A 27,934-nucleotide genomic window follows, 5' to 3' on the forward strand; every position below is an offset into this window, starting at 1 on the left:
ATTGTCAAACCAACAGCTCAAGATGCGGGTTCTGGGAGCGCTCCTGACACTGTTGCTGCTACAATATGTTTCAACAAGTGGAGCGACTGACCCGTAAGAACATTTATCACTGTTCTTTTTTATATTTAGCTGATATGCAGACTACTAAAGGTCTAGGATTTGTACAAAAAAATATTGTACAAAAAGTACAATAAAAATATTATATATATATATATATATATATACAGTATATATTGTATATGTAAATATGTATTAAAATATATGTTTATATAGGCTATGAATATCTATGCTTTCAACTCCAATGAACTTTAATATTTTGTTATTTTATAATCATTATGTATTATCATATTTATTTATTTACTTATTTATTACTTTATTTCGTAATACTGTATATAATGACAACAAATTCTGCACAAATTTTTCTTTATTTTTTTTACTGCTATTACAGGCATTCCTAGTCACCCCAAAAGCATTAATACTACTACTTACTTCCGTACACACAAATGAAGCATTAATGTTTTCTTTGTGTTTTGTCTTCTTTCAGCACATACCTGGTGGCATTCAATTCCCAGGCAATCGGTGGCACTAAAGAGATTCTGTGTGCACATATCTATGAGCCCAGTACACCCATTTCTTTAGTGGTAACCTTGAACTCAAATAATGGAAATGTGACTATTTTAAAAGAGGCTTCCATTAAAAAGAATTTCTACAAGTGTGTGCCTTTCCAGGTTAGTATAATATAGACCTTTATACACCTGAGATGTATCCCCTTTTCTATTCCATGAAGAGTCTTGTTTACTTCTTTTTCCTCATTTGGATAGGTTCCTGTAGTGCTTATAGACACTGTGGCAACGGTCTATGTCAAAATCGAAGGAGCTACAACATCACTAAACAAAACAACTCAGATTCTCATAAAGCCTCCAATGAAGCTCCTTTTCATCCAAACAGACAAGCCAATCTACAAGCCAGGAGAAAGAGGTAATAGAACTATAATTATTATTAACAGTTGACTGTTGAATCGCTTTTGTTACTCATTCATATTTTGAGTCTGAACTTGATGTCTAAGCAACCTACTGTACATTATTAATCTCACTGTATTGCATACTGTATGTGCTTATGTTCTGCCTCTGTAATTCCTCCCCACCAGTTAAATTTCGCATTGTGTCTTTGGATTCCAATTTCTTGACTCACAATCAAAAGGTATCGTTTAATTTTGCAACACTTTTTGTCTATGGTATAGTCAGTAGATTGACCTTTGTATCTTCCTTTTATGTCCAACAACAAGGACAGATTTAATGATAGACAGTATGAAGTAAGGGTTTAATAATGTTGTGGTCAGAGTTTGTTTAAAAGTCAGTTTTAATGCATATTTAACCATGGCTGTATAAAGGCTTTATGAGAGCTCTCTCTCTCTCTCTCTCTCTCTCTCTCTCTCTCTATCTTTGCAGTTTCTAACAATAGAACTCCAGGTAAAGTATAAGATCCTTCAAGCAGCTACACATGGTTTGTTAAATTGGTTAGAGTACATTTTTGGTAGCTTTAAAAAAGCTTTTTTATTTTTTGAAACCACTTCTGTTTATAGGATCCTAACTCCAATCGCATTGGTCAGTGGTTGAATCGAACCACTAAGAGTGGCATTCTAGACCTGTTTCACCTCACAACACTGCAAGCCCTTAAGGGTTACTACACCATCACTGTTTGGAATGAGAAGAATGTAGAAATGAAACAGTCCTTTGAAATTAAAGAATACGGTAGGAACTAGAAATCAATTTTGAAAGTTTTCATTTGTATAATTTGTAATTTTCTAGTTTGACCTGTTTTAAACTCATGATTGCAAATATGATTTGTTTACATTGTTTCTTGTAGTTCTGCCAAAATTTGAAGTTAATGTCAATCTTCCATCCATGGTAACTGCCATGGACAAGGAGTTCATGCTGCAAGTTTGCTCTAAGTAAGCATTTAAACATTTGTTTACTGGACTTTGCAGATATATGAGAAAAAACTCAGACTGACAATCCAATTCATTTTCTTAACTGTCTATAGATACACTTACGGGAAGCCCATGCAGGGGTCTGTGACTGCTGAAGTGTGTGGAGTAAATCACAATTATGAAATGGAGATGTACATGTACCGGTTTGTTCGATCAAGACCTGGCAAACCTAACTTTAGCATATGCAAGACTTTTGACATTAAGGTTTGTTACAGTTTTTTATAAAGGGATACTCCACCCCAAAATAAAAATTATTTCATGAATTACTCATCCTCAAGTTGTTCCAAACCTGTATAAATGTCTTTGTTCTGTTGAACACAAAATAAGATATTTTGAAGAATTTAGGAAAGAAAACAGTTCTAGGGCACCTTCAGTCTCAGCCTCAGGCGTCATGCCCACGAACAGTTTGCAGAACGTCTGATGCATAAGGCCGTGTACACACTTAACTTCTTTTTTGACAAGAAAAAGTTGACAAAAGCGCTTTTTAGTTAAAAAAAAATGCTCGCAGCGTTTGGTTACTAATAGCAGCAGAACGCCATGACTTTGGAGGCAGCGTTCTGAGAAACAGATTGGCAGCGTAACGGAAGTTTTTTGAAAACACGGTTTACTCCATAGGATTATAATATAAAACAGACGCTAGCAGCTTCAAAAAAGAAGTCAAGTCTGAACATGGCCTAAGGCACAATTTTCTGGAAACATTTCAGCACGTTTGAAGTGGTCATTTGATTAGTTGAATTTTACAGGATATCTGGGAGACATGCATGTCACTAATCCGTCTGATCGAAGAAGTAAGCTGTCGTGTTAACATCGATTGCAATAAGAATTCATCATGAATGACTTAACGCTTAATTCTTAAAAGTATGCAAAGATCACGATATACACTTATAATCGTTGTTGTTGCTGTTAACTTTTAACAGGTTTGTGAATGTACACTGGTCTGGTACTGCTGGGACATTTCCTCGCCTCATGATGCGACACAAAACGCAACGTGATTGGTTGCTTTACCTGTCAGTCATATGGCCTCTTGGGCGGCCCTTAGCCAAAGAAAGCGGACAAAGTTCCCAGACCTTCCGAGACTATGGCACCTTTGACTACCATTTTAATTTTTCCTACTTTGGTAGTCAATGATGTCCCAGAAATGTCAGTTGTCATATTTCGAAATATCTTTCTTTGTGTTCAACAGAACAAAGGGCAGTCCTAGCAAAACGCAGGCAAGGACTAAATGTAGTGACATAAATCTGCGGTGGTTCGCGACTCGGACAAGGGACAACTCATTTGCATGATTGAGAGTCGACTCCCTTTTTTCCAAGCCAATAACTTTGTTATTCATTCACCTTCGGATTTACAATTTGGCAGACTGCTTACTTTCAAACACGGCAACATTACACAATGCATGAAATGTAATTTTCATGATCTCATGTTATGTACTCTTTAAACAACGTTCGGGTATTAGATACAATAGTTAAATGTTATGCTATTAATATTAAATATGTTATATAAGTATTCAATATTACGTTTATTTTTTACATGTTTTCCAAACTTGCTATTGTTTAATAAATAGCACGTTGTTGCAAAATTTGTGTGATATCTACAGGTCTAAATTATCATACTTACTCCATGTCCACAATTTCTGTTTCATTTAGACTGACAAGACTGGCTGTGTTTCTCGAATGATAAATGTGACTGAATATGGCATGACTGTAGGTGCATTTTTTCGGGTGAATAGTAAAGTTGTGGAGGATGGAACAGGTACTGTAAGACTATCGAACAAAACTGCTGTTTTTTATTTCACCTTTTTTTAAATTAATAATGGAACTTTGTCTTTTTGGTCTTCCAGGGATAACTGTGACGGGTACTAGCACAGTTTCATACACCAGTGATGTTATCATAGTTTCCTTTGTGGACGCACCAGAGATATACAAGCCTGGGATTGGCTATGAGGGAAAAGTAATTGTTTGATGCAGACATCATGTTGATTTGGAGCTGATTATCAGACCCAGACCAATACCAGATCTTTAAAGACCCAGACCAATAACAGATCTCCCTAGACCCAGACCAATACCAGATCTCCTAAGACCCAGACCTAGACCAACACTAGATCTCCTGAGACCCAGACCTAGACCAATAACAGATCTTGATAGACCCAGATTAATACCAAATCTCCTATGACCCAGACCTAGACCAACACTATATCACCTAAGACCCAGAGTTTGTTTGATTGCATCAGCCCTCCACCATTTCTGTCGATGGGGGGCGGGAGGGGTTGTATGTAATGTGTCACATACGTGTCCGTCTCGCTAATGCCTTCGCGTTAATAACGTCGGTCTGTCCGGCCCAAGCGTCCATTCCGGCCCCTTACATTAGCAGCCCACCGGGAAAAGTTCTGATACTTAAGATGGCCGGTTTGCCCCTGGTCACGGCCGTAGGCCGTTGGTGGGACGGCCGTTCTGGACTTTGACAGAATGTCCTACTGGTCAGTCCACCCCTGGTCACACCAGAACCAGAACCATGGCCAGATTTATGTGTGAGGTCTCCAACTCTGCTTATTATTGGGCAACGCCACACTCTACATTACATTCACACCCACCTTATAAGCAGTTCTTTATGGCACTAAAACTGTGACTTAAATATTGTTATCATGTCTTTGTCCTTTTTTGACAGCTTCTAGTCAGTAATGTACAGTCCAAACCATTGAAAGATCAAACCCTGTATCTCGTTGTAACGTATGAATCCAGAAGTTTTAATGTGACACTCACGACAGACATTAAAGGCACAGCTGACTTCTCCTTGGACACAACAGATTGGTCAAACCAAACTGTCTTCCTACAGGTTGGTGTTTGTAAAAGTTTGATAAGTAATTATACAGTACTATAGCATTTCTGACATGCAATTGATTAATGTGCATACTTTAATTGTTTTCTTTATTTCTTCAAATTAGGCTCAACACAAAGAGGATAATAACCAATACTGGCCTGCACCAAGATACTATCAAAAAAGCTCTCACTGGTTAAGGCCCTTTTACTCTAAAAGCAAAAGCTTCCTGAAGTTGATAAAGGCTCCAAATGCATTAAGTTGTGTGAGTGATGCAGTTGTGGAGGCCAGTTACATAATTCCAGGCAGTGCACTGAAAAATGGCCAGAAAACGTTGAATTTCTTCTATGTGGTATGTCTGATTTTCACACATTTTTCCATTGTCTTTCTTGTAATAGATCATTTGCCATTTGTTTTATTAATCTTACATTTGACAATTGTTTAATGTTTTTCTACCCTGTCTGTTCCAGGTCTCATCCAAAGGCAGCATGATTGGAAATGGTCATAAGTCTGTCAAAGTGGAGTACAGAAAAGGTGGGGAACTAACTGAAATCACAGCAAAACCACTTTTGTTATATTTTATTAAACCCTTGTATGTTCATTGAACAGTTCGCATAACTGCTCTTTCTTCCTTTTATTACAGAAAACAAAGGCAAATTGTCGTTCACATTAAAAAAGACCACAGCCCTGTCTCCATTCGCTCAAGTGGTGGTGTACACAGTTCTTCCCAACGGAGAAACAGTAGCAGACAGTTGGTCCTTTCCTGTTGAACAATGTTTGCCGAACAAGGTCAGAAACACAGCAATACTCAGTTTAAACATCAATGTATTCAATAATCCTTCATGTATGATAAAAGTGTATCTGTGTTTCAGGTGTCCGTAAATTTTTCATCTTCCACGGCACTGCCTAAAGAGACTACAACTCTAAACCTAAAAGCCCAGCCTGGATCCCTTTGCTCCGTCAGGTCCATCGATCAGAGCGTGCTGCTGTTGAAACCAGAGGCTCAACTCAACGCAGCCTCTGTAAGTCATATTTAACAGAAAAGATAATCTAAGAGATGTTAAACTGCCACATCTCCGTAGTTTAGCATAAAAACCTTGATTGTCATAAATTTGTTATTATTTTTTTATTAATACTCTACAGGTTTTTGGAAGGCTACCACACCAAATCTTGGTAGGTTATCCATATCAAGTTGACGACTATAGAGAAAACCCCTGTTTTCCTTCTAGGGAAATGATAGAAGTAGAGGAGCCAATCAGGAACATCCGCAAACATAGTTTCCACTATTCCTATTATTACAGGGGTAACAATGATGCCTACAGCATGTTTAAGGTAAGATATCTTTTCCCATTGTACATTTTTATAAGGTAATTTATTTAAGCATCTTCATGCACTAATGGTTACACAATGTCTGGATTTTTCTAGGCTATTGGAATCAAAATCATTACCAACTCTGATGTGAAAAAATGTGAATATGAATACGTACCATTGATGGAATATAGAGGTTAGTAACCTGAAATTGTATTTCTTTCCAGGATTTAGAAGTTTATTTAATTCAATTCTTCTGTAATCTATCAACTAACTCAATGGCTGGAGGTATAACCTATGACCTCTGTAGAACCAGGTTCAGTTTCAAAGGTTGTCAGAGATTCACGTCTGGAAGCGAGACTGGAGCCACTTGCTCAAAATCCAATCCGCAAGTTCTTTCCAGAAACTTGGATATGGGACCTTGTACCTGTGGGGTGTGTACTAGTAAAACCATTATTGTGTCTAAAAAAATTTTATTCTTGCTTAATAATTGTTATATTCTGTGTTTTCATGTATTATTTATAATACAAATTACTCCTTATGCAATTATACTCAAATGAGTATGTTTTTATTCATTAGGAGGTCTGGATCCGTGAATCTTACAAAGACTGTTCCTGACACCATCACTAAATGGGCCACGGATGCTTTCTGCACATCTTCTGTTGGTTTCGGAGTGGCACCCAGCACTGCTCTCACTGCTTTTATGCCGTTCTTTGTCAGCCTCACACTCCCCTACTCTGTTATATGTAGAGAAGTTGTCATCCTCAAAGCAACTGTATTCAACTACCTTTCCAAATGTATTATGGTGAGGCCCTGAAATATTCCTCTATATCCCTGTGACATTGATCCCTCCTTCTGTATACTGAATGTTCACTTGCTTGTGCTGCAACTATTTAGCATGTTGTAAAAGTCTAGTTGTTGTTTGCATTTTTTTGTTTTGTTTCTTGTAATACAGGTAAAGGTCACCTTGGCAATTTCAAAGCAGTTTAAAGTTTCTCCTTTCAATGTTGGCAATTATACTCAATGTGTTTGTTCAGAAGAGAGCAAAACCTTTGAATGGATTGTTACACCAACTTACCCGGGTAAGTCAAACACTTTGATACAAAACAAAGACATTTTCTATGCTCAAACTAAAAGTGTTTGTCATGTACTAGAAAAAAACTTGAATTAGAGCACTACAGTGTCCTACTGTTAAGTTTGTGTTTTCAGCATATTTTGAGAAAAAAAAATCTGTTCAAAAATTATTAAATTGTGGTTAAGTGTTAAATGATCTAATGGCGACGCATCATAATTACAAAAGAATTTGAAGCCAGATTGTTGTCAGAGCAAGAATTTACTCCTAATGTCGGTCTTGAAATTCACAGTTTATTATTACAGGGTCTATGGCACTTTGCTGTAGATCAAATTTACCCAGGGAACACACATATCGATAATAATCAATCCCCCGAGTCTCTTTGGATATAATCATCCAAATGATATAATCATTCAAATTTGCCAAATGCAAAAAAATATACAGGTTAGTGTCGTCGTGTACTGGCTTTGTAATGAAAGGGTGCATGTACATTACAGGACGAATGAACATTGCCGTGACAGCTGAGGCTGTGCAGACTCAAGAACTTTGTGGAAATGAGGAGGTGACAGTGCCAGAAAGAGGGCATATTGATACTGTGGTGCACTCACTTTTGGTGGAGGTGAGTACTTTCACATACAGTAACTTCTCTTATAAGAACAGTTCACCCTCTTTTGCATATACTGTACATCAGTGGTTCTCAAACTTTTTCGTTGTAAGGACCCCTTTGTGTAGAGTGCATCGCTTTGTGGCCCCCCAAATAAAGACTTATAATATCATATAAGAAAGATACTTACAAAAATATATTTAGTTATAAAATGCTGGAACATCAATTCCTTTGGTTGGTGGTCTTATTTTTCTGATGTTTGATAGCATAAAATCTATGAAAAATGTCTATATTTCATAAAATGCCCTAAAATCTGCCCCCCTGGATCCATCTTGCCCCCAGTTTGAAAACCACTTTTGTACATGACTGAAGGTAATGAGGATTACAGCAACAAGCTCCAAAAAGCTTTTGGAGAGGAAAATTATTTAGATGCAATCTTGACATCCACACTAGCTTTCTTCAGTACGTTCATTGGAGTCTGTGAGTGAAGTAGTGGTGTCAGATTTGTTTGAGTTGGAGCTTTCCTGTGGCTCAGTGGTTAGAGTATGGCACTAGCAATGCTAAGGTCATGGGTTCGATCCCAGGGGATTGCACATGGTCAGAAACAAATGTATAATACAATGCAATGTAAGTCGCTTTGGATAAAAGCGTCTGCCAAATGCATAAAAATGTAAAATCTTGTCAATTAAATGGTTAATCCAGTTCACAAAACCAATATACTGTATTTCTTTATTCACAAACCCAACTAATCTAATTAGGATTTTGGATTTAACCAACTTTACCATTGACTTATATAAAGTCAGAGCAGTTAAAACTCCATTAAATAGAAAATCAACCAAATAAATTCCTATTCTTTTTTTGCTCATTTGTTTGATGTAATTGACCCTATTATTACACTCTTTTGTCAGGCAGAGGGAACTAAACAGATAGTCACTCACAACGAACTCATCTGCTTGACAGGTTAGTGGCATTTTTCTCGAGTTGGAATGTTTCAGGTTTAATTTCAGGTTTGGGTTTGGTCAACTTTACACTCTCTAGAATTTCTTACCTGATCAACTTCCATTAGATGCATTTAAACGTTTGATTGGGCAACTTTTGTACAAATTGAGGAATGGGTCGAAAATATTTCCTATGCTAAGGCTGTTGAAACGGCTTAAACTCACAACATTCCTTTATTGGATGTTTATGTTTTACAATGTTAAATGTTGGACTGATTTACAGTGTTATAGTCTACTTAGTAGGCCTTGTCTTGCTGTAAATGCAGTCAATGTTAAAACTGTTTTTGGCAAGTTACTTACCAGTATACTGTATATGACACTTTAACATAATACATGTGGTGTCAGTGGTTTAATTTAATTGCGAGTCACAACACTCATCCATACTTTGTCAAAAACCAAATGATAAAATAATACACAATATGGTTTCATGACTGGTAAAAAAGTTAATGGGAGGTTAATTTTGGATTTTGCCTTTGTGTCTTAAGTTTTTTTGTGCCTCAAGTTTTTGGTAATACAAGCATCATCCAAACTGAGATGAGGGAAGAGAATGGGGACTTTTTATCCTTTAGAAAAAAGCAAATTTAGGAAAATGAGCATTTTCTTGTTGTAAACTCCAAACTCCACAAATAGTTTGAAAACTCCAAAAATAGCTCACTACAAAACAACATTTAATGGCAAGCAGCTTAAAGGTTAGTGGAGTAAATACTGAAACACTGGTTTGGTTAGAAGTACGCATGTTTTGAATCCAGAGCTACCGAAGTATGACACTGATTTGTAATTATATTTTTTCCACTATAGGAAATCAAATGAACACAACTGTTCCTCTCACTCTGCCCGAGCTCTTTATCGAAGGATCTGCTCAAAGCTTTGTCACTGTACTAGGTGAGCTTAAAGATGTGCTTGGAAATGTCAAAGCAGTGAAGTGATGTACACTTTAGCATATTGTAATATCTTTTGCTCCACAGGTGATCTGATAGGTCGTGCTTTAAAAAACATCGCTGATCTGTTGCGGATGCCTTATGGCTGTGGAGAGCAGAAAATGGCGATCCTTGCACCCAATATTTACATCCTTCAGTACCTGGAGAGCAGTGGACAGCTCACTCCTGAGATTTTGGCACGAGCTAAAACCTTTCTGGAGACTGGTAAGAAAAACATTTTCTGAGAGTGGTGATTTGAAACATATTTCTTATAAATTGTTCTAGTTGTTCTTATAATGTGCTTATAATAAGCATTTCATATTCATTTAAGTCACCTTTAGTTTGCAAATACATTTTAGGCATATTGTGCTAGGCATGTTTATCCCAATAATAATACTGTAAATGAACAACCTTTCTGAATGAATATAATAAGTGCATTTAATAAAATGTCAAAACTACAATTTTTAAAATAGTTTAGCTTTGTATTAAAAGAAATTAATATGCTAATGCAATTTGTATTTTTGTGTACTAAAACGTTTTTCAAATATGTAAGGAATAATTGACGACAGGCCGTTCAATTATCGAAAGTTAATGCACACCCTACACCTCGGGTGTATAAACCTCGTGGTATAAACTTTCGCTTATACCACGGTCACAACACCACAAGACGTTGTTCCGATACCACAAGACGTTGTTAACGATGTTTTATGTCAAGACATTTGTATGGTATTTGTCCCGGAATGCACTTGCTGGTAGGACTAATTTCTTACGCATCTCATCTGAAGGCGTTGCTTGAGCTGCATATGCAGTTTTCCGAGAGCGAGAGGAAGACAGACAGTGCACGTGCACACGCGTTTGCTTCACTGAGAGTGAAAAGACAAGTATCTATATTTGATTTGTTTTCGTCGTATTTAACACCCCTGTCGTATAAGAAAAGTATGAAGAGAAAAAAGTGACATGGAGGTTTCTGCGCCAGCTGCGGTTCTCGCAGTGGCATACAAAGCTTCCTGCTGTGTGTTTTAAGTCCCGTTTACCCATTCCACAGACGAATTTAACATGTTGTTGTTGTTGTTGTTGTTGTTATTTTTTTGCTTCGTGTTTTATCTTTAACCCGCTGATTGTGTCATGTAGTTTGCCGTTACCTTTGATATATGCTTTAGTTTTTCGTCTGAACAGTCCTGTACAGTGCTCTCGCCATTGTTGTTCAAATGTTCATGCTGTCCATAAATATTAATAGTTATTTCTTCTCAGACAATGGAATTTGCCTGTCACTTTGTCTGTTGTTAAATACATATTCACTGGTGGACAGTAGGCTAAACTTGGCGAAGTGATATGTAACTGTAATGCGGTCAGCAGACCTGGAACACCTTCATAGGTGTGCGTTTAACTGAAAAATAATGCACACCCGTCGAACGTTCGTCAGCCAATCAGAATGAACCATTCAACAGCCCCGTGGTATAATGAACCATAACCCTTCAGATAAAAATCTTTATAAGATCACAAACATTTCAATGAAGTGGCGCTAAAATGCACAATAGCGTATAAACAATTTTGTTATGGGTGAATACAAAATGGATGAAGAAAAAATGATAAAAATGATAAAATTGCATTAAAGGAGGAACCTAATTTTGGACACCTAATTTTTGACCAAAAAGCATCTAAGCCATTGAAACCAGAACAAGCTGCACAGCAAAGCCCCAGTTTATTGAGATGGCGTGAAAGATAAAATATACACATACATAAACTATACATAAACTTATATGTATATATATGTATATATACACTCACCTAAAGGATTATTAGGAACACCTGTTCAATTTCTCATTAATGCAATTATCTAATCAACCAATCACATGGCAGTTGCTTCAATGCATTTAGGGGTGTGGTCCTGGTCAAGACAATCTCCTGAACTCCAAACTGAATGTCAGAATGGGAAAGAAAGGTGATTTAAGCAATTTTGAGCGTGGCATGGTTGTTGGTGCCAGACGGGCCGGTCTGAGTATTTCACAATCTGCTCAGTTACTGGGATTTTCACGCACAACCATTTCTAGGGTTTACAAAGAATGGTGTGAAAAGGGAAAAACATCCAGTATGCGGCAGTCCTGTGGGCGAAAATGCCTTGTTGATGCTAGAGGTCAGAGGAGAATGGGCCGACTGATTCAAGCTGATAGAAGAGCAACTTTGACTGAAATAACCACTCGTTACAACCGAGGTATGCAGCAAAGCATTTGTGAAGCCACAACACGCACAACCTTGAGGCAGATGGGCTACAACAGCAGAAGACCCCACCGGGTACCACTCATCTCCACTACAAATAGGAAAAAGAGGCTACAATTTGCACGAGCTCACCAAAATTGGACAGTTGAAGACTGGAAAAATGTTGCCTGGTCTGATGAGTCTCGATTTCTGTTGAGACATTCAAATGGTAGAGTCAGAATTTGGCGTAAACAGAATGAGAACATGGATCCATCATGCCTTGTTACCACTGTGCAGGCTGGTGGTGGTGGTGTAATGGTGTGGGGGATGTTTTCTTGGCACACTTTAGGCCCCTTAGTGCCAATTGGGCATCGTTTAAATGCCACGGCCTACCTGAGCATTGTTTCTGACCATGTCCATCCCTTTATGACCACCATGTACCCATCCTCTAATGGCTACTTCCAGCAGGATAATGCACCATGTCACAAAGCTCGAATCATTTCAAATTGGTTTCTTGAACATGACAATGAGTTCACTGTACTAGAATGGCCCCCACAGTCACCAGATCTCAACCCGATAGAACATCTTTGGGATGTGGTGGAACGGGAGCTTCGTGCCCTGGATGTGCATCCCACAAATCTCCATCAACTGCAAGATGCTATCCTATCAATATGGGCCAACATTTCTAAAGAATGCTTTCAGCACCTTGTTGAATCAATGCCACGTAGAATTAAGGCAGTTCTGAAGGCGAAAGGGGGTCAAACACCGTATTAGTATGGTGTTCCTAATAATCCTTTAGGTGAGTGTATATATATATATATAATATATATATATACTATAACATATATACTTATTATAATAGATTTCACACTAGTAAAAAACTGTCATCCTTACAATTGCATATCGTAATTTGCTAATCCCATGTGTTTTGAGATCTTGGGCTTCTTAACTTTCTACAAGATACTACAAAATAATTTACATATCAAACCCTTCAGACTTCTTATGTTGCTTGCAGGTTACCAAATAGAGCTGACATTCAAGCATGATGATGGATCTTACAGCCTTCACGGAATGAGAGATGCCTCTGGTAACACTTGGTAAGTTTCCCTAGAAAGACAATAAAAACATTCCGCTGCATGCATTGTGTTTTCTGTTTGGATTGTGATCTCCTATCATTTTAAAGCGCTTATTAGGAAGTCCACGCTGAATTAGTTTACAATGAATTTAGAAAGGTTATCCACAACCTAATGAAAAATGAAATACAAACAGGTAAACCATCAATGCAGGTCAAAAAACATACAAAAATTCAGCCCTTGGCGAAAACGCCATTTAATGAAGAGGTTTACATACATAAATGAATTCACAAATGAATAATTTAATTTTTTTTAATTCATGAGTAATGAGTTTTCTCATTGCCTGAATGGGCTGCATCAGCATGACTCCCTTTTGAACACAGCCAATGAATTTCTTCAAAATATTAAAGCAGGTGAGATCATGATTTATTAGATCATGGACATTTAACAGTATTTTTTTGTTATCAGGTTAACTGCATTCGTAATGAAGACATTTGGAGGGGCAAAGAAGTATGTATTCATAGATCAGACACATATCGACCAGGCAAAGACTTGGTTGAGTCAGCAGCAGCAGACAAATGGGTGCTATGCCTCAGTGGGCCCATTCGTTTACAGTTTAATGAGGGTGAGTACAGGAGAGAGAAAGAAAACAAAGCTTAAATTCTCTGTCCTGCATAAAGGGCACAACCTAGTAATAATAAGTTTGATTTATTAACACATTGTTTGTGTTATGCTAGTAAACACATCATGTGTCATTTTACCACATTAGATGTAATTTTGTGTTAAATAAAAAAGGGCCAACACAAGTTTTGTTAAAAGTATTTTAACATATAACATAGTTTTCAGAGTGATATTTTGGCTAGTAAAGCTTAAAACAGCTAGTAAAACTTAATAATGTTTTTTTTATATAACAGAATTCTCAGTTATGCATTTTTCTCCAATACTTTAGCAGAATTGTGACGGGTCATTTGTTAAAATATTTCTGGAATATAAAGCTATTAAATGAATGCGCATAGTATAGCAAGGAATGTTTGGGATCACTGACTTCTTGCCAAATACATGCACCTGTTGAAACATTGTTAAGGTCTTTTCTGAAACAGAAATAGAAAATATGTCTTTTTGTTAGAAAGATTTGAGAAGCAGGATACACAGCTGTCTTGGACAAAAAAACAATTCATATTTGTAATTTTTGTTTTTGTACGTTGGTTATGTTTTCATACAGTGTGATGTGTAGCCACAGACATTGACACGTGTAGTTCAAGCAATTCATTCTTGAATGCACTATAGCTCATATTCCAGTGAACATTAACATTTAATTCTAACGCCTCCGTATGTAATATCTTCTGCTTTCACAGGATGGAGTCAGTGATCATGTCACTCTAACTGCATACATAACCGCAGCTCTGTTGGAGATGGGCATAAATAAATCTGTGAGTATGAGTTCTCAGTGTTACACAGTACTGGTGTCTAGGGATGTAACGATTCCCTCAGCTCAAGATGCGATGCGATTCACGACACTGTTCTCACGATACGTTTTTTTCACTATTTTTTTTTCAAAATGAATGACAAATTAGAAATGAACAACTGCCCTTTTATTATGTCTCATATACTGCACATTTCTTTGTAAAATAAAAATATACTTGGTCAATTGACAAAACTAAATTGCTACTTTAAAACAAATTCCAAATCAAATCAAGTTAACAATACAAACGTCTCTTTTTAATGTAAACAAACTAAGACTTTGTCTGTGCTATTCCTAACCAGTGTTGGGTGTAACTAGTTACTAAGTAATTAGTTACTGTAATTTAATTACTTTTCCCTTGAAAAAGTAAAGTAAGGGATTACTCTTATTTTTTCTGTAATTTAATTACAGTTACTTTTGATGTAATTAAACTAAATACTTTGTGTATTATATGTGTGTGCAATAGTGGAATTGACATCAAAATGCAAAGTCTAACTTTAAAATCTGTGCTTTAATGTATAATTCTCACATTTGTAATACTTTGGTCAGTTAATAAGAGTACTTTATGTAGTTTAATATTATTTATTTGAATGAATAAAAAGAGCCCTTTCATGCCTATCCTTGAATCACTTAACTAATCAAGGTTGATGTAGGATATAGAAAGTAATTAGTAATAAGTAATTAAATACTTTTTGGAGAGAGTAATTTGTACAGTAATCTAATTACACTTTTGAATATGTAATTAGTAACTAGTAATTAATTACTTTTTGAGAGTAACTTACCCAACACTGTTCCTAACTTTGTTTTTTTTAACATTTAAGACATTCTGCTGTTCAAAGCATGTAACGTGATTCATTTAACATCTCAACTGACTTGAATAGTCACATATTATAATCGATTTTCAACCGGCTCACAGTGAATCGTCACATCCCTACTGGTGTCCAAATAGTGGAAAAAAAATAAGTTGAAGATATTTTAACTAATATTTTAACTAAGCAAACATAAAGATACATTATATCCACTGTTTTTTTTTAATCTTCTGTCTGTTCTTTAAGGATCCTATGGTAGCGAAAGGTCTTGAATGTATGAAGAAAGCTCCCAGCAACCTTAACAACATTTTCTTCACTGCCCTGTCCTTCTACACATACACTCTTGCTGGAGACCAAGAGATGAGGCAGAAACTCATCTCCAACTTGGATAGTCAAGCCAAGAGAGAAGGTGCAATTTAGATTTGAATTAATTAATTAATTAATTAATTAATTAATTAATTTGAACAATTAATATTGTTCACAAGCTGCCTTAACTAATACATACAAAATAATGTATAAATCAAGAAAATCAACTCACCAGTCGTCTTTACTAACTATGTCAGTTGGTGTACACCTCATTGACAGGTTGATCATCCTAATTTATCCTTGTTATGTAGATTTCCTTGCTGCCTTTAATATACACACTCACCAAGTTAACTCTTGCCATTGTCATTGCAGGGATTGAGCGGTATTGGTCTAATACACAGTATAATAGAATGGTAGGCTCTTTTGAGGTAGAAATGAGCTCCTACGTGTTGCTGGGGCTGCTTTCTGGACCCCTACTGCCAAACTTTGGACTGAACTATTCTGCTACCATAGTGCGCTGGCTGGCCAAGAGGCAAAATCCCAATGGAGGTTTCTCCTCTACTCAGGTAACGTTCTTTATTTCATTGTTTTCTCTTTCTTGGACCCAGTCTGATCCTTTAAACTTCTTCTTGGTTATGTACTTTATGGTTGTATTACAAGAGGGCGTTTTGCTCTGTTCTTCTGCAGGGGCTTGACTAGGGTCACTGGACATGTCCGGTTGCTCGAAAACTCTTAAGTTAAGAAATCCCTTAAGGGATAAGGTTAAGGGACCCTTAATGATAAACGGGTTGCAAGAAAAAACCTAAGCATTCACTTAAGGAAACCTTAACTGCTAAAGTGTTTTCTTAAATTCTGTAATGCGTTGCAACAAAGTCCTGAAATTACTTTGTTACCTTAAAAAATTTAAGTGGATGTAACACACATGTTAACCTTGAGTACCAGAGTAGTATTGCATACGTCGTATCTTCAAAGAGTCTTTAGTTCGATCACATTTATAAAAGACAGATACAGCTGTATGATTATTTCCGAAAACAGGCGAACCCCTGGAGGCGTGAAGGGGGGCGGGACTACAGCACGAGCACACAATACATCATCGCATTATCCCTACCAGGGCAGTATAGAGCGACATATATGTCGCACATGCTATGGAAAAATCGGTCTGTGCTATGAATAAATGTAATAGTGTAGCACGCGTCTGTGAGTGAATTAGTTGCACACTTTGGGGCTGTGTCCACCGAGGTGTTTCTGCCGGTGTCGTGTCAAAATCTGAATCCCCGTGAGATTATGACTCCCCTGTTTTGCCCTACAAAGGTTAGGGTTAGGGATTAGGTGTGGGGGTGGGCTTTAGAGATAGGAACCAATCAAAAAGCAAACATCTTAAGTGAATGAACCAATCAGAAGTAGGGGAGTCAAAATGTCACAGGGAGTCACAACACCGGCGTACCGCGCGTTTTTTCAATTGTTTCCAACAGAAACACCGCATTTTTTCCCCTCGCTCAGCACCGGTGCCCAGAGTTGAAAAATGCTCAACTTGGGGCAGAACGCTCTCATATGTGCCTGCAGCGGGCGCTTTCAGCCGAGCTCCTGCCGTTTTCAGCCACGTAAAAATGCCTCGGTGGACACAGTCCCTAACATGTTACAAGCGTGACACTTGTCTGTATCTTACTATACAAGGACATGAACACATGAACATCCACAGTGTTGTTCTAAGTTTATTTTACAAGCATTTCACTGTTTGTGTGAAGCTACTGTCAAACAAGCTGAAGCTCACGCGTCTTCGCGACCACCCGCCAAAATAAATGACATCTGTCATCTTAATTTGAACCAGATGATTAAATAAATAACTTGTAGTTGTTCAAATATACTATAGTACACATCATTTTTATGGACAAATGTATTTACTACTGTATAGTAGAGCATTGAAAATACAAAACTCAAAAAAAAAAATACAAAAATGTATGCATTTGTATAAAGTTAATGTCCTTTTTCAGTTACCTGTCTATTTATGTGATGACCTGAACTTGTGTTTTTTAAAAGATGATAACAGACGTATACTTGTGCTACAACTGTTTGGCCTGTGCTACAAAACTTTAAACCTCTGTAGCACCAGTGCTATGTGCAAAAAAGTTAACGTACAGCCCTGCCTTACTGTTGATTCACTATAAGTTTGTGTTGTGTACCTTATGCACGTACGCACCAATTGCCAACAAAACACAGACATACTCAGTTTCCTTAAAGCATGTGGTTAATCTTTTAGCGCTGGGACCACACCATCTATCAGTTTCAAACGATCTCAGAATCCAGCGTTATATATCCACCGTTTATGTAACATTTCTTACCGAAATGCAGTGAACAAACAAACACAGCTGAACTTCGCGAACGCAGTGCTCTCTCTGTCTTGCTCCAGCTGGTTGATGTGTGCACATACTCTTCTCCCGCTCTCCCTGGTTGACATGTAGGCATGCTCTTTCATCTCACTCTCACTGGATGACGTGTGGGTGTGCTTTCCTGGGAGAATTGTCCAATAAGTGACTAAGAAAAGTTGTTACTTAAAGCGGCCGTATCTCAGACAGTTTCTGCATATCTCATGTTAATCTTGAGTACTTACAGAATAGTATCGCACCCTTCAAATATCTGTAGTCTTTAGTTTGATCACATTTATAAAAGACAGATACAGCTGTACGATTATTTCCGAAAACATACGTGTGGGAGGGACATCAGTTTCACTTACCGCATGCGGTTCATGTCCGGCATCTTTTATCGCTGGGGCCAGATTCAAACTATCTCCAAATCCAGCGTTATATCCACCGTTTATATAACATTCATCACCCAAATGCAGTGAACAAACAAATACAGCTGAACACCGCGAATGTAGTGCTCTCACTCTCTCCTGCACGCAAGTGAAAGTGACTTTTGCGCATGTTCCTTCTCCCACTGTCCTTGGTTGAAGCGTGGGCGTGCCGCGTGCTATTCCGGGAGAATTGTCCAATAAGGGACTAAGAAAAGTTGTTACGAAATGGATTTTCATGTTCGAAAAAAACTTTCCGAAACCTGTACGAAAGCTGGGGGAGTGTATCGAGCACAGAAATAGTACGCCATACGTCCAACTCGTTTTTTTGACAAGTTGACCATGTCAAGCATGAGATGACAACATGTTTAACATCGTAAATAACTCAGAATGCATGAAACACCGTTGCACGGCCGCTTTAAGGGAATTTCATGTTAGAAAAAAACTTTCTGAAACCTATATGAACGCTGGGAGTGTAACTCTGTGGCACCACCCCTTTAAGGGACCAATATGACTCCCTTAAGTCTCAAACTCAGTAAATGATATCATGTTCATTAAAAAGTGGAAGAAGTAATGACAATCATTTTTAAAGATAAAATTAGACTAATTATACATGATTGTATATATATGGGATTTAATTTTTTGCTTTTTTTGTGTTTTTATGCAAAATAATATCTTTAGTGTCGTCTTTTTTCCTGTACTGTTAATATTGTCCGTTAATATCTTTTTTTTGTAGCTGGAATGTAACAATTGTGTTTTTTTATAATCAATGGTATTGTGGAGTGCAATAAACGAGGAGACAAAAACGAAGATGTGTCGGGTCCGCTTACTCTCCACTTTAATATCTCTCACACCGAACAGCGAGTCAAGTAAACCACACCACACACATCTCAAATCGGAACAACACAACTAACTCCTCCCTCCCTTAAAGGTACAGTACCTTGGTGAATGTCTCCTCTCTTATTACTTGTGGTTCGCCACACAGGCCCCCCCAGAATTCACCCCTAAAAACAGGCCAGACCGAACATGTACCCCAAATAAAACATAGGTCTCTATTCATACTTGCAAAACAGAACAGCGTTTACAGAGTATATAAAAGTCAACGGAGAGGGGGGCGGATCAGGCGGCCATAACGGCTACGCTTAACAGGAGAGGGGCGAAGGGGCAGGGCAGGGGCCGAGGCTGCCGCAGGGGGGCGCCCTCGCCGAGGAGGCTGGGCCAGCTGAAATGGCTTACCAATATCCACATGAGCAGGCTTGAGACGGTCTATCGCCACCCGCTCAGGCCTGCCCCCCATATCCACAACAAAGTTCTTAGACCCTCCCACCAGGACGCGGAAGGGTCTATCGTAGGGGGGCCGCAGCGGGGTACGATGGCCATCGTGGCGGATGAAAACATACTTGGCCGACGGTAAATCCTTGGGCACGTAGGATTGGGGGAGGCCATGGTGAGTCGTGGGAATAGGAACAAAAGCATCGGCAATGTCCCGGGACACAGCCCGATGAGAGGCCACAGACCACTGGGCCGTGGCATCCGGAAGAAACTCCCCCGGAACGCGCAGAGGCTGGCCGTACACCAACTCGGCCGATGAGGCTTGCAGATCTTCTTTGGGGGTGGAGCGAAGGCCAAGCATGACCCATGGGAGGCGGTCAGCCCAGTCACAGTTCGTAAGGCTGGCCCGTAGCGCGGCCTTCATGTCACGATGAAACCGCTCGCAAAGTCCATTGCTCTGTGGGTTATAGGCTGTGGTACGGTGGACCTTCACCCCCAAGACCTCGGCGACCGCAGTCCAAAGCTCCGATGTGAACTGCGGACCTCGGTCCGAGGAGAGGTCAGACGGTGTGCCGAAACGGGCCACCCAAGCCATAATGAACGCCCGGGCCACGTCAGCTGATGTAGTGGAGGACAGGGGAACCACTTCTGGCCACCTGGTGGTCCTGTCCACCATGGTGAGGAGGTAGGTGTAACCACGGGAGGGGGGTAAGGGGCCCACCAGGTCCACATTCACATGATCAAAACGTCTCTCTGGCACTTTGAAGGGTGCCAAGGGGGCTTTGGTATGACGAGTCACCTTTGCGCGCTGGCACGCCACACAGGCAGCAGCCCAGGCCCTGACGTCCCTCCGCAGGCCTGGCCAGACGAACTTGGCCCCCACCAGCTTGGTAGAGGCCTTCACCCCCGGGTGGGAAAGGCCGTGGATGGCGTCAAAAACCTTACGCCTCCAGCCAGCAGGTACCATAGGGCGCGGTTGGCCAGTGGAGACATCACAGAGGAGCGTAGCGTTGGCCGTGTCAAAAATCACATCCTCCATGAGCAACGCCGTGGGGGCTGTCCTGTAGGCTTGCACCTCAGCGTCCGCGTTCTGATCCACCGCCATAGTAGCGTAGTCGAGGCCCAAGTGGACGGACCCAGCAACAGCCCGGGAGAGGCAGTCGGCTACGAAATTGTCTTTACCGGCCACGTGCTGAATGTCAGTAGTAAACTCGGAGATGGCAGAGAGCTGATGCTGCTGTCGACCAGACCATGGTTCCGAAGACTTGGCCATAGCAAACGTCAGCGGTTTGTGGTCCACGAAAGCCGTGAAACGCCGGCCCTCCAACAGGAACCGGAAATGACGGGTGGCGAGGAAAAGACCCAGGAGCTCCCTGTCGAAGGCGCTGTATTTCCTCTCGTTGTCACGGAGCTTCCTGCTGAAAAAGGCCAGCGGCTGCCAGGCTCCGCCCACCCACTGTTCACACACCGCCCCCACGGCGTAATCAGAGGCGTCCGAAGTAAGAGCAACTGGGGCGGTCGGAGACGGGTGCGCCAGCAGAGCAGCGTTGGCCAGCGCGGTTTTGGCAGCATCAAAAGCCTCCGTCATCGCTGGGGCCCAATCCAACACATCCGCCGGCCTCCCACCCCGCAAGGCGTCGTATAAGGGTCGCATGAGGTGGGCCGCATGGGGGAGGAAACGGTTATAGAAGTTCACCATACCCAAGAACTCCTGCAGGGACTTCACAGTGCGTGGGCGTGGGAACTTGGCGATGGTGTCCACCTTTGCCGGGAGGGGCACGGCCCCCTGTGGGGTGACGTGGTGGCCGAGGAAAGTGATGGACGACCGGCCAAACACACACTTAGCCGGGTTAAGGATGAGACCATGCTCGTTGAGCCGGCCGAATAGCTGCCGGAGATGCGTCAGGTGGTCGTCTGCGGACGCGCTGGCCACGAGAATGTCATCCAAGTAAACAAATAGGAAGGGCATGTCCCTCAGCACAGAGTCCATGAGGCGCTGAAATGTCTGCGCTGCACCCTTGAGGCCGAAAGGCATCCGCAGGAATTCAAAAAGGCCAAAGGGTGTGATGACCGCTGTCTTGGGGACATCCTGCGGGTGGACAGGCACCTGGTGGTAACCGCGCACCAGGTCCACCTTCGAAAAGATGGTGGCGCCGGCTAGGTGGGCGGAGAAATCCTGTATGTGCGGCACCGGGTACCGGTCGGGGGTGGTGGCGTTGTTCAGGCGTCGGAAATCACCACAGGACCGCCAACCACCATCAGCCTTGGTCACCATGTGTAGGGGGGAGGCCCACGGGCTGTTAGAGCGGCGCACTATGCCGAGGTGCTCCATGGTAGCGAACTCCTCCCTGGCGATCACGAGCTTGGCAGAGTCGAGGCGCCGGGCTCGTGCATAGACCGGGGGGCCAACCGTGGTGATGTAGTGCTCCACGCCATGCTGAGCCACTGCCGATGAAAACGTGGGCGTGGTTATGTCAGGGAACTCAGCCAGCAGGCGTTGATACAGGTCCCCGGTGGCAAGCGTATTCGACAGACAAAGCGCCCCCACCCCTCCAAGCGTGCAGGGGTACGAAGCAAAAGAAAGGGCGTCTATCAGGTGGCAGTTTGTAACATCCACCAACAGTCTGTAAGCTCAGAGGAAATCCGCCCCCAAGAGCGACGTAGATACGGCGGCCATTACGAAATCCCAGCCGAAACGCCGCCCGCCGAAACACACTTCCACATACCTCGTGCCATAGGTACGAATGGGTGTGCCGTTGGCGGCTTCCATCGGGGGGCCATGCCCGCCAGTCATAGTGTCCACAGTCATCGCCGGCAGGATGCTGCGTTGAGCCCCAGAATCGACCAGCAGCCGCCGGCCTGACAAGGTGTCAGTGATGAATAACAGCTTGCAGTCACGGCCATCTCCCATAGCTGTTAATGAGCGCCGGCCCTGGCTTTTCCCTGGGCTCTAAAACTGCAAGGCTGACGACACTGCTTGGCCTTGGCCCCAAACCTGGAATGGTAATAACACCACCCATCCTCACGCTGTCGGCGAGCCGTCACGGCAGCTGCAGTGTCCAGGTCGTCCTCCGGGGGGCCAAGTGGGGAAAACGTGTGCTGGGGGGGCAACAGCGCATGGACAAACTGCTGCCGGTTGGCGAGGAAAATCCTGTCCGCCTCCACAGCCAGCGCACGGTAGTCTCTGGAGGAAGGGAGGGGGGAACTGGCCAGCGCGGTGCGCACGGGTACTGGAAGCTGCCGCAGAAAAATGTGGGCGAAAAGGAATGAGGGATCTGCTGCACCCAGCACAGCTAGCATCATCTCCATTAACTCGGACGGCTTGCTGTCGCCAAGGCCGTTCAGAGACAAAAGGCGGTCTGCTTTCTCCAGCTCCTACAGTTCAAAGAGCTTCAACAGGAATGTTTTGAGTGCGTCGTATTTGCCGTCAACCGGAGGAGCCTCTAACAGCGCCATAGCCCTGGCTGTCGTCGAGGCATCTAAGGCCGCTACCACGTGGAAATATTTTGTCACGTCCTGTGTTATTCCTCTCAGCTGGAACTGGGCCTCGATGTGTTGAAACCACGGCCGTGGGTTGTGCTGCCAAAAGTCTGGTAATTTGACGGTGGCAGCGCAGGTAGCACTGACATTAGCCGCGCCGCTAGCAGCAGCATTTTCATTACCGTCATGGTGTGACATAATTCAGTCGTATCCAACTCGCGTCAGGGTCACCACTTGTGGAGTGCAATAAACGAGGAGACAAAAACGAAGATGTGTCGGGTCCGCTTACTCTCCACTTTAATATCTCTCACACCGAACAGCGAGTCAAGTAAACCACAGCACACACATCTCAAATCGGAACAACACAACTAACTCCTCCCTCCCTTAAAGGTACAGTACCTTGGTGAATGTCTCCTCTCTTATTACTTGTGGTTCGCCACAGTATGTATGTGAAATGTAAACGACAACTAAGTGATTCGTACAGGGCACAGTAATAAAACATCTGGGGCTTTGCTGAAAACATTCGGGGTCCCCTTAGCCCACCCCTGTTCTTCTGTGTGTCTTAAGATAATGTAGACAGTTAGTGCATAATATAATGTGTTTTATAGAGCGGTTGCCAAACTTGAAAGGCTAATTTACTATGAATTCCTTTAGGCATTTTCTAATAGGTTTTAGAAATAGCAGTTTTGAGTAAAAAAGATTACCATTACCGAAAAAGATTTTTGTGTTTGGTACTATAGTGTGAATTACAGTCATACCTCATATCAGGTCTGGGTCTATGTTATCCCAGGCGGCCCCTCCAAAAAATGTCCAGCTGACAATAAAAAAAATATTAAACTTGAAATATTTCATTATTGTATCAAATATGGATCTGTAAATTTAATCATAGAAAAATGTAAAAATTATTTAAGCTATGAACAATGGTTTCTAGAAAGATTTGTTAAGATTTATATCTTATTTCATTTATGTTCATATTAATTAATATTATTATTTTATTGTATAATAATTGTATTAAATAAACGATTTGTTGAATTTTGTTGTATGTTCATTTTATTAAATATACAGTTGAATGGGACCTGTAGTTTGGTCGCATTTAAACAAACCGTATGGTACTTTGACATCTAGCGGTTGAGCTTGGTAATACAGTCTAAATTCAAAATATTGGAGAGACAAGTTTAGCCGAGCTTCTTCTCGGTTTCTTTGGCTAGTTATCTGAAATAATCTACAGGCACTCGAAGGTGTACCTGAAATTAAACGTGTGCATGCGCAGTAATGTCTGTTTATGTTCTCACTTTGAAACCGTCTATAGTCCAAATTCTGACCAAACCTGTCATTTGTTTTGCCTTTCTTGCTATGAACAGGACACTGTGGTGGCTCTCCAGGCACTCGCTAAATACAGTGCTGCCACCTACAGTCCAACAGGAACCGTTGTTGTCAGTGTGACCTCCCCATCAAGGCAGAAATACAACTTCACTATAAACCAGCAAAACCGACTGCTTTACCAGGAGAGACAGCTGCAGCCACCTACAGGAAACTTCACACTCGCTGCACGAGGCCAGGGCTGTGCGTTTGTGCAGGTTAGTAAACTGCCTTTTGATCTTATGATGCTTTACAAGAAAAGTAAAATAAATCGATTTATTCTTAATTCTTTCTTTTTTATTCCAGTTTGCCTTGCACTACAATGTCCCGTTCATTAGTAGCTTCACGTTCTTCAACCTCGAAGCGAATGCTACTTCAGTTTGCGCCAGCAAAAAGAACATACTTGTTTCATTAGATGTGACTGTCAGGTGAGCAGCACTGCTTTCGCAGAAACAAATTTCTAAGGTTTTCACGAATGGTGCATAATGAGTTTAGCATGCGTGTTATTTCATTTAGGTTTTTTTATTAAAAAATATTAAAAGAATTCTTAAATGAAATATTGCAACTTTAATCATTGTGACAAATAATACTTATAACTTTAATAAAAGTTTGTCCTCGGGTATACAATAAAAGTATCATGCATTAATTCTGTGTTTGCAATACTGTTGTGTGGAGGAAAATGAAACCCTACTCTCCTGTAAAATTAACAATATTTCTGATTCATATTGTTTTAGGATTTTAATATAATATGCGCCTTACTTTGTGCGATAACCAGGTCCAGGTCCATCTCTAAAGTGTAGAAGGGACCATTTTTTTATGGCTGAGGCCCCCTTTCTCCGAGGTTATGGGCTGCCTGTTGTTTATCAGACAAACAACACTGAACCGTATTTGTGATTGTTGGCTATACTTTGTTACAGTTATAATGGTCCACGAGGAGAGACAAACATGGTGATCATTGATGTGAATCTTCTGTCTGGATTTGTGCTGGATGACTTGTCTCTACAAGCTGTGAGTGACACTTTCAGTGCTTCAGTCTTGTTTTGATCTTAAGCTCTGCAGCGTTTGGTATGTTCTCATTGGTCTCTCTGTGTCCATAGCTTCAGCAAGATTCCAGAATCAAACTTGTGGAGCAGAATGAAGGACATGTCATCTTGTATTTGGATGGGGTAAGTCTTAATGTAAATTGAGGTACCTTGAGGGATTAACAGCTATTTTAGATGGATTTTTTGCATGTTATTAGAATGACTGTGTATGACATTAGCTGTAACTGTTTCTTTTAAAGATGAAAGTTGCAGAGACGAAATCCTTTAACATGAGTCTGCGACAGGATGTAGTAGTGAAGGATCTTAAGCCAGCCTCGGTGACAGTCTACGATTACTACACGACCTGTACGTGTTTGTGAATACCAGTATAGTATGACTGCACTATGATTTGTGGGATGTTTTTGCTTTTTTTATAAGCATTAAATAAACACACGTCCCTTAAAAGACAAAAGATTTAAAATAAAAAAGAGCATACCAGAATGGTATTGTTAATATTATATAATATTGCTAATAGTGTGTGGGGGGTGTTTTAAACAAACTACTTTTCATAGATTATTTTAATTTAGACTATTTTCATGGGATTTATGCTTTAAAAAGATGTACCGCAGTATTCGCAGTATATGCCTTAAATAGAAATATAACAAAGAGTACATATTCAACCCAGCAAATTGAGATCAGCTTCTCATAATATAAATGGGGCAAATAATGCAAAGCTCCATTTGTAATGCTGAAGAAATTCTGCATATTACAAACATATTATGCCTTATGACATTTAATCTTACAATAAAGCATGTCATGAACAGAAAACTATTGTTTTTTCTTTTTAGATGAGCGAGCAGTGAGGAAATACACCCCCCCATGTGCCTAGAGACAGTAAGTAAGTACAGTCATTGTTGACAGTTTTTAACTCAAATTTATGAACCATTCCATTTGTACATTTTAGAAATGTGAAAATTTGCAGCAATATATAAGTGGAGTTAGAGCACAATGCTTAGCTGCAAACTGCTTGATACAGTATGAAATGTGAATAAATCTCAAGAACATTTATTATTTTAGATGCCGTCACAGGAGTATCGAGAGGTGTTACTGAGCTGCTGTGTGACCGCTCATTTCATCAGACATTCAAAATCAATGATGGAATTAAAACCCCTTAGCTGTCGGTGTCCCACGGGTGGTACATCTCAACCTTTTTTCCCTTTAACTGCTAATTTTCTATGCCAAAACATAAAAGAACCCTGACAATCTGCTGTATATATACTTGGAAAGCTGTAAGTCTGTAGTTTTCAAATCCTTTGTCCGTCTTGCAATAGGACAAACGTAAAAGTGTTAATTGAAGTGTCACCTGTACCACCAGTGGGCCAAAAGTGTTATTACAAAGAAAAAACTGTATTATTCCCTTCTAAAACTAAATAAATATTGACAACCTATATATCACTGGAAAGCTCTCAGACTGTATAGTTTTCAAATCCTTTTTCTGTTTTGCTTTTTCTGCTTTTCTCACAGGCGGGCTAAAGTGTTTTTACAACATAATAACCCTATATCCTACACAAAACCTAAAAAAATCTTGACAAACTATATATCACTTGAAACCTCTAAGACTGTTGTTTTCACATTCCTTGTCTGTTTTGCAATAGGGCAAACATAGTGAGAGTTATTTAGTTTTGTTTATAATGTTGACCTTGACATTCAGGTGGACCCATTTGTAATGAATATGATGATACACATTCAAAACTCATTCTATTATAAAACTGAGAAGAAATCTCAACAGCCTATATATCATTGGAAAGCTCTAAGAGTGTACTTTTTATATATGAACAAATTTTGAACAAATACGTATGTAGTGGCAGTAATTTAATAATTTGTAAAAGAGTATGCAGCAAACCAATGGAGCATTCAAGACACCTACTGACCATTTGTGGTACAGCGGTTAATTTTTTGTTTTATTATATCAGCTTGAAATTTGGAACACAACTTTGTTAGAAGTGTGGCTTTCATTTTCTGGCTGTTTTAAATTAAATGAATTGTGTTTTTAGACTTTTTGTAAATAAAAACAAGTTTAGTTTATTTTTAAATTTTTATTAAAATAGACTTAAACTGCTATAACTTTTTTGACACCTCTAAAATAAACTATAGAATGTCTTCTTTAAAACAAGACCAAGATTAGGCTTCTAGACCAAAGCGTTCCAGAGTTACACTGATTTAAAGGTTGAAAACACCTTTAAGCTCCACCCTCAAAAAAGGGAACCGACAGCTAAGGAATACTGATTCTTCATTTTTTCTTATATATTCTGACTTTCTTTCCTAAAATCAGAAATATCAGAATATACTGTACTGATGACACATACTGTGTAGATTATCTATAAGTGATAATCAAAAGCCAAATTTGTGATTTGATCCATTTGCAATAATGAATTTTTAAAATAATGCTGTTGAATAAAACGTTTCT

General features: G+C 40.2%; 1 protein-coding gene across 1 annotated transcript; it reads left to right on the forward strand.

Moving 5' to 3' along the window:
• Positions 1-22: 22 nt before the first annotated feature.
• LOC130564462 (alpha-2-macroglobulin-like protein 1) lies at positions 23-27,934 on the forward strand. The gene is made up of 36 exons (XM_057350541.1): positions 23-93; positions 545-728; positions 822-978; positions 1,148-1,200; positions 1,449-1,469; positions 1,583-1,751; positions 1,867-1,951; positions 2,044-2,194; positions 3,634-3,739; positions 3,828-3,937; positions 4,652-4,819; positions 4,929-5,153; positions 5,272-5,335; positions 5,445-5,590; positions 5,674-5,823; positions 5,945-6,133; positions 6,227-6,305; positions 6,420-6,543; positions 6,689-6,914; positions 7,065-7,191; positions 7,679-7,800; positions 8,694-8,745; positions 9,582-9,665; positions 9,749-9,925; positions 12,912-12,993; positions 13,438-13,594; positions 14,325-14,399; positions 15,487-15,649; positions 15,919-16,112; positions 24,448-24,663; positions 24,752-24,873; positions 25,363-25,453; positions 25,543-25,611; positions 25,728-25,833; positions 26,316-26,365; positions 26,545-27,934. Exons 1-35 carry the CDS (start codon positions 23-25, stop codon positions 26,354-26,356), a joined length of 4,356 nt encoding a protein of 1,451 aa, XP_057206524.1. The 3' UTR covers positions 26,357-26,365; positions 26,545-27,934.

This window comes from Triplophysa rosa, linkage group LG14, assembly GCF_024868665.1.
Source record: "Triplophysa rosa linkage group LG14, Trosa_1v2, whole genome shotgun sequence".
NCBI lineage: Eukaryota > Metazoa > Chordata > Actinopteri > Cypriniformes > Nemacheilidae > Triplophysa > Triplophysa rosa.

Coding starts and splice junctions, on each gene's coding strand:
- LOC130564462 (XM_057350541.1), top strand. CDS start 23: ATGCGGGTTCTGGGAGCGCTCCTGACACTGTTGCTGCTACAATATGTT. Junction 3,740..3,827: donor AGTTGTGGAGGATGGAACAG/GTACTGTAAGAC, acceptor TTGGTCTTCCAG/GGATAACTGTGACGGGTACT. Junction 5,591..5,673: donor AACAATGTTTGCCGAACAAG/GTCAGAAACACA, acceptor TCTGTGTTTCAG/GTGTCCGTAAATTTTTCATC.